The 8232-nt window shown below is 34.0% G+C and overlaps 1 protein-coding gene across 1 annotated transcript; it reads right to left on the bottom strand.

Moving 5' to 3' along the window:
• Positions 1-953: 953 nt before the first annotated feature.
• LOC132755078 (uncharacterized) lies at positions 954-6365 on the bottom strand (the record flags this gene model as incomplete). The annotated part of the gene is made up of 3 exons (XM_060745878.1): positions 6286-6365; positions 2719-2884; positions 954-1131 (listed from the first exon to the last, which is right to left on the bottom strand). Coding segments are annotated over exons 2-3 (323 nt in total), but the record flags the coding sequence as incomplete, so codon positions are not given.
• Between the last annotated feature and the right edge of the window lie 1867 nt (positions 6366-8232).

Here is an 8232-nt window from a genome sequence, read left to right as displayed (position 1 = left end):
CTCCTAAAATACAAACAATTTATTATTGATCAATTAAGATTTTTAATATTTATCTTAACCCTTTCACTGCCATAGGGATGGCATATGCCTTCCCTATTATTTTCAGCGTATTTGCCATATGGACGGCTTTTGCCATTTCTATAATAATTATAATAATAATAATTATAATAATAATAATAATAATAAATATAAAGATAATTATACCATCGACAATAATTATTATACACTAGAAAATTTGGAAACATATATAATTATTATAATACTAATAACAAATAATAATAATTACATACATGTGAACTTTTTTCAATGATCAAGTGGGAGATTTTTCATCAAAAAGAGGGAGATTTTAGAATTTGCAATAAACAAAGAAGGAAGTTCTGACATCAAAAATAGGGAGATTTCTTTATTTTGTGAAAATACCCCTTATTTTAAGAAAAAAAAATTGAAAATATGGCTGAAAAAAGTGGGAGTCTCCCGCCTAAAGTGGGAGGGTTCACATGTATGTAATTATATTAATTAATAATATATTAATTTCTTACAAAACCTTCTGGCAAATAGGTAATCAATAAATAAATAACCCTCTGGCAGCGAAAGGGTTAAAGACTAACAGCATAATTATGACAATATATAATTTCCTTGTTTTTAACCAGAAAAAGCAGACAATATGTACAACAAGACTTGGTACTGATCATTTGAATGAAATTGCACCAGATGTTTCTGAAGATTAGTCTGTACACTTTTTTGTGACAGACAGACAGACAGACAGACAGACAGACAACAGAGAAGTGATCCCTATACGCTGCCGCTTCTTAGCAGTAGGCATTTAAGGTTATTCCGGGTAATATCCAGACTTATATATTGATAAAGATATTTGGTTGGTAAAATATGCAAAAAAAACAACTTGTTACATATTCAGTTAAAAGTTTGTTATAACCAGTAACAGGAGAACTTACTTTTCAAAGCAAAGAAGCTTCTTGAACGGGGAGCTAGTTTCTGTAATAGGTTTTGACAGCCAGCATGAGAAGAGAGCTCGTAAGTCCAATTCTTTGTCCATTGATAATTTCATTACGTTAATCCCTAGGTGTTTTTTAAGTGACCCAAGAACTGTACCAGACATAGGTGCATAATCACCTGTAAGATAATTTTATAAGCAAAAGATAATAATCTGTAAATAAAGCCCATATCATTCATTACAGCTTCATGCTCAAACAATAAATACATCAATATCACAATTCAGAATCAAGGTTTAATATTATATAATTACTTATAGGCTGCTTGCCCATACAAAAATAAGAATACATAAACATTATTACAGGAAGATGATACAAAATTGACAATACACCTACTGACAATATACAAAATAATAATTAGCACATTAATATCTTTTATCATTTCAAATTCGTTTTAAACCTCCACATGTATTTATGGTAGGTGAATTATAAATGTAATAAACAAAAATGTTAGCAAAATATATTGTAAAAAATTGAAGATGAAAAATTGTTTTTCACTTATACATGTATGTTTACAAAATAAACAAAATAAACAAAATAATCAGGAAATTATCATATCTCAGCATTCTCATAACATCTGCTCAGCCATATTATGAGCAGTGTCATGTCAAAACCAACATAGTGTGTTTGCAACCAGCATGGATCAGGATCGGCATGCTGTTCACTATCAGCTTATCTACTTGTAAAAGGGTTGGTAAGCAAATAGCATGGATCCTGATCAGACTGAACAGGCTGGTCTGAATTCATGCTGGTCGCAAACGCATCACGTTGGTTTTTTCATGACGCGGCTCATATGCTTATGTAACGACGCTGGTAGAACGTCATAATACCCATAATGAGCATTATAATATACGAAAAACTAAAGGTGATTCACATAAAAAAAGATCCAATATATAAGGGCATAAACCACTCTCGGTCATGAGCTAGCTTTTCACCGACAGGGTTTGTGTGCCTTCAAAACATTACATTTGGCCACCATTTGTAACGTTTTTAAGGCACACAAACCCTGTCAGTGAAAAGTAAGCTTTGTAAGGTTTGTGTGCCTTAAAAATGTTACAAACGGTGGCCAGTGTAGGGGATGTAGACAACTGCCGGACTGGAGTTGTCGTACCCACAGATTTCCCAGGCCAAGTCTAGGGACAAGAGTCTTCTCAGAGGGGAAAGTAATGTAACAGCGTTGGAAGAACATCATAATGAGCATGATAATATGCGAATACTTCAGTTGTTGAATTAACATAAGGGAATAGTTCCCGTATATAAGGACACAAACCACTCTCAGTGGGTAGATAGCTTTTCACCGATAGGGTTTGCGTGCCTTAAAACGTTACACTTATTAGCATGCAGGATAATATGACATCCAGTATACTAATTACCTTTTAAACATTAACAAAATCTTACTCACGAACTGTCTAACTATTTCATTGGGAAACAATATAGTTTTATCAATTGTCTGTAAAGGGTGTCACCTTACATTATAATTGTTACAGGTTCCTGCAAAATTTCCATGGTCAATGAGGGGGCTAACCTGGTGTGTAAGAACTATATATTTTGCATTTAATGTCCAGTGACAACATTTTTTTTCGATAACGATATAAAATACAAATACATTTAAGGGCTTCAAACAAATATCACTCATTGTAAATGTGAAATAAAATTTTTTATCTGTGACTTAACCATTTTTAAGGTTTCTGACGCAAGTAAAACATACCAGTAAATGCAGAGACCATGACAATATCCACCATGTCATCTTTTGATAACTGTGTTATATCTCCAGACAACAACTCAATCTGAGATGGTCCATTCCTTGTCCACAGCTCTATTACATCTTCTGGTCGGCCCTGGAGACCAGACATTGTTTCCCACTACCACTGTTGCTAAATTCTATCATCAAAAATAGTTTCATGTTACATCATATGGAACGCCATAACTGCCTTATATTTACTTTTATCAAGTTGTGATGTCCTTTGGATAAATGATGATGTCGTTTCTATAGATGGTGCTATGGTTTTGATAGATGGTGATGTTATTTTCATATATGGTGATGTCGTTCAAATAGATGGTGATGTAATTTAGATATATGGTGCAGTCATGTTAAAAGACGGTGCTGTGAATTTGATAAATGGTTATCTCGTTTTGTAAGATGGTGCTGTGGTTTTTATAGAAGGTGCTGTTATTTTGATAAATGGTTATGTCGTTTTGTTAGATGGTGCTGTCGATTTGATAAATGGTTAGGTCGTTCTTTTAGTTGATGCTATGGTTGTTATAGATGATGCTGTAATTTTGATAAATGGTTATGTCGTTTTGTTAGATGGTGCTTTGGTTGTTATATATGGTGCTGTTATTTTGATAAATGGTTATCTCCTTTTGTTAGATGGTGCTGTGGTTGTTATAGATAGTGCTGTAATTTTGATAAATGGTTATGTCGTTTTGTTAGATGGTGCTGTGGTTGTTATAGATGGTGCTGTTATTTTGATAAATGGTTATGTCGTTTTGTTAGATGGTGCTGTGGTTGTTATAGATGGTGCTGTAATTTTGATAAATGGTTATGTCGATTTGTTAGATGGTGCTGTAATTTTGATAAATGGTTATGTCGTTTTGTTAGATGGTGCTGTGGTTGTTATAGATGGTGCTGTAATTTTGATAAATGGTTATGTTGATTTGTTAGATTGTGCTGTAATTTTGATAAATGGTTATCTCGTTTTGTTAGATGGTGCTGTGGTTGTTATAGATGGTGCTGTAATTTTGATAAATGGTTATGTTGATTTGTTAGATTGTGCTGTAATTTTGATAAATGGTTATGTCGTTTTGTTAGATGGTGCTGCCGATTTGATAAATGGTTAGGTCGTTCTTTTAGTTGATGCTATGGTTGTTATAGATGGTGCTGTAATTTTTATAAATGGTTATGTCGTTTTGCAAGATGGTGCTGTGGATTTGATAAATTGTTAGGTCGTTCTTTTAGTTGATGCAATGGTTGTTACAGATGGTGCAGTAATTTTGATTAATGGTTATGTCGTTTTGTAAGATGGTCCTGTGGTATTTACATATGGTACTGTAATTTTGATAAATGGTTATGTCGTTTTGTTAGATGGTGCTGTAATTTTGATAAATGATTATGTCGATTTGTTAGATGGTGCTGTAATTTTTCTAAATGGTTATGTCGTTTCAATAGACCGTGCTATTGATATGAGAAATGGTGAGATGGTTTTAATCAATAGTTCTGTGTTTTTGATAAATGGTAATGTCGTTTTGAAATGTTGTTATGCCATTTGGTATATGGTTATACTGTTTTGATATATGGTGTTGTCATTTTATACATGGTGCTGTGATTTTTGTACATGGTGATGTCTTTCTGAACTGTGGAGATGGTCATTTACTTATTTCTGAGAAAAATATGGCGAAACCTCCTTTAGCCCTTTACCTCATATAGACGTGTTTGACGGCTTGTAGACCCCTCCCCTTTTTGAGGCCTTAAACAGTGAAAAAATGCCCTATTTAGGCCCTAGACACTGTTTTTCGTTTGAGAAATGTTGTTAAAAAAGTGACCATTTTTTCTGCGCCGCCCCCATCAAAATAGTACATAAAGGGGACGTGCCCTCTTCTGTTTTTTTTTTTTTGGGGGGGGGGGGGGGGGGGGGGGGTTGAAGTAGGCAACAGTCGCCCTCATCGCCAAGAAAATTTTGGACATGTGACAGGCTAAAAATAGCCTTAGGTAACGTGTAACCAACGCTGAAAAGCCTTTTGCTCCAAAATTTAAAAATAGAACATCACCATATATCAAAATAGTATCACCATTTATAAAAATAACAGCACCATATATAAAATGACACTACCAGGTACCAAAGTGACACCACCATATATCAAACCGACATCACCATTTATCATTACCACAGCACCATTTATCAAAACAACAGCGCCATATACATACTTACACTACCATTTATCAAAACAACAGCACCATTTACTTAAACTACAGCACCATCTGTCAAAACGACATTACCATTTATCAAAACCACAGCACCATTTACTTAAACTACAACAGAATCTGTCAAAACAACATAACCATTTATAAAAACCACAGCACCACTTATTAAATCCACAACACCATTTATTCAAACTACAGCACCATCTGTCAAAACGACATAACCATTTATAAAAACCACAGCACCACTTATTAAATCCACAGCACCATTTATTTAAACTACAGCACCATCTTTCAAAACGACTCAACCATTTATCAAAACCACAGCACAACTTATTAAGTCCACAACACCATTTATTCAAACTACAGCACCATCTGTCAAAACGACATAACCATTTATAAAAACCACAGCACCATTTATTAAATCCACAGCACCATTTATTTTAACTACAGCACCATCTTTCAAAACGACATAACCATTTATCAAAACCACAGCACAACTTATTAAGTCCACAACACCATTTATTCAAACTACAGCACCATCTGTCAAAACGACATTACCATTTATAAAAACCACAGGACCGTTTATTAAATCCACAGCACCATCGGTCAAAACGACATAACCATTTATCAAAACCACAGCACCATTTATTAAATCCACAGCACCATCTGTCAAAACGACATAACCATTTATCAAAACCACAGCACCATTTATTAAATCCACAGCATCATCTGTCAAAACGACATAACCATTTATCAAAACCACAGCTCCATTTAATCCACATCACCATTTATATTAACTACAGCACCATCTTTCAAAACGACATAACCATTTTAAAAAACCTCAGGACAATTTATTTAAACTACAGGACCATCTATTACAACGACATCACATTTATTAAAACCACATAACCATTTATGAGAACCACACCACTATCTGTCAAAAGGACATGACCACTTTGGAAGTGTCTATATAAGGCAGCTATGGCGTTCCATAACATCACATGTAAACCTTTATATACATGTATGCTTAATTTAAGTTCATAAAATGTAGACATTCTAAACAATTTATCAAAATAAAGTACAACAGTTGAAATCTATAAACTACCAGGGTCCTAAGATAGTGAGCAGCCAGGGATCCTGGAAGGCTTTAAGCATTCTAAATCTATTAAGCAACAGAATGTCACCCTGCCGCATTATCATCCATAATAGTTATCAGCCTAAAACAATGAAATTACTTTCTCAAAATAGTTAAGATACCAATTGTAAACTGAATATGAGCTATGCTACCATTAACCCCATGTTACTTAGCGCCAAATGTCACAATAGGAACAAATGTGCAATGTGGACTCGTACCTGGAACCCTAGGAATAAAGCTTTGCAATTCTTCTTTTGCAGTTGTACTGGAAGCATCTAGCATGCGACGCAATGAACTGGTGAATCTGAAATGTTACAGATAAAAGTTGAAAAAAAAATCCTGTTAAGTTTTTTAAGTAAATGTTGCTAAAAGTAAAGTTTCAGTGAGTGTTATTTTGTATATGGCTCTTTAATTGTTTAACTGAATTTTTTTTTTATTATTTCTTAAAATAATTGTTTAAACCAGCGTCTTTCAAATAGAATAATTGAATTAGATATCTCATTGCAATCACGCTAGGTCACTGACAATACTGTTTACTATGTTTTTTAATTAAAACAAAAGAGATTATTCTTTAAAAAAATTGGTCATATATCTAAATGCTATTGCAATGACACCAAATATTAATATAATGTTTTATTACCACCCATTAATAAAAAAATTTACAGAAAGATGTAGGGGCATAATTGTCATGTAATTAAGAGTCGTCAAGACATCAAGCCAGGGCTTTTTCCTTCTGTAGTAGGGGCCGTTATAGGGCTGCTTCGGCAAAGAAAAATTCTCTAAACTCATGCAGTTTTCCCCAAAAATTGAATTGAAGTTTTTTCTTCCCCATTTGCAAATTTACTGTGTAATTTTTCACCAAAATTATGGGCAAGGCTGCTTCCCCAACCTGTGAAATAAAGCCCTGCAAGCAGCAAACTAAAGTACTTAAGTATACAAGTCATCTAAAACAACTTTATTTTTGCTTATTTTGAATTTTTGTGAAGAAATAAAACTATTATACAAATAATTGAAATGTGATTCCAAACATCACATAAACTACATGTACAGACTTCCTCACAGTTGAAAACAAGTGTCAGACATTTGGTCTGACAAACCATGAAAATCTGTCAAACCAAATGAAATCTGTCAGACCGAATGAGATTAATCAAAGTCAAAGGAAAACTTGTGTTTGTATTTCTAAGACACTTTCGGTTTTAATTTTTTTGCCGTAAAAATCAGCTCATTTGGTACAGCGCATTTTCACCTCCTCCCTGTCATACACAAACAATTCACGGTCCTGCTTCCATTTTTCATGAAATTTTGTCTCGGGTCTATTCTAATTTCTTTTTATCCTTTTACTGCTGTTCTGCCCACTCCACTGACATAGATTTTCACTTTTTCCCAGGTTTGGCACCTTAAACAATGCCATTTTGTATACATGCTACTTGGACAAAAGTGGGATGGTCCAACTGATCTGGAATAAATCGTCGTTGGACCTAATCAAAATTAATCTGACACGTCCGTCTGACCAACATATTTCTGGAAGTCTGCATGTTATGATCTATTGGTTAACATGTATGACAGTTATTGACTAGAGTTCATATTCAAGTTATAGCGAGCTCGAAGAGCTGGCTTGAAGGGCCTGCTTGCAAAGCGAGGTTTAGGGTAATGCAAGAACCGGCTAGATAGTGATGGTTTTCCGAAATACCGAATTGACATAAGTCATAGCAACTTTTCGAATTACAAGATAAAGATAAAAGCTGAGGTATTTTGATTGAAAACAGAAGTATTGACTGATGTCCTGCGCACTTATATGGCAACCATAATATGACAGGGAACCAGAATTGAAGCAGTGTATAAAATACCGAATGACAATTTGAAAACAGAAAATGTCAAATAAAATTGAGCGATTATTTTATATTATTCATGGTAAAAGAAAATCGAACTCGCTTTTAGGCTTTGCCCTTTTCATATTATTAATTCTGTAAGGAAAATACATAAATGAAATACTGGCATGCGAGCAGTTCCCGTACAGAAGCAGTACCCGTATTTTTCGTTTAAACGCTTGATTTTTACTTTCATTCTTCAAAAATTAATATCAAATCAAGCAGATGCATAAACGAGACAAAATCTAAGTGTCAGTTCGGCAGTACATATAAAAAGTTTTCATTTTAAATCACTTT

Source organism: Ruditapes philippinarum, unplaced genomic scaffold (genome assembly GCF_026571515.1).
Source record: "Ruditapes philippinarum isolate M1 unplaced genomic scaffold, ASM2657151v2 ctg12950_1_1_1_1, whole genome shotgun sequence".
Taxonomy (NCBI): domain Eukaryota; kingdom Metazoa; phylum Mollusca; class Bivalvia; order Venerida; family Veneridae; genus Ruditapes; species Ruditapes philippinarum.
The sequence above is the reverse complement of the archived record's forward strand: the minus strand, read 5'-3'. Positions and strand labels throughout refer to the sequence as shown.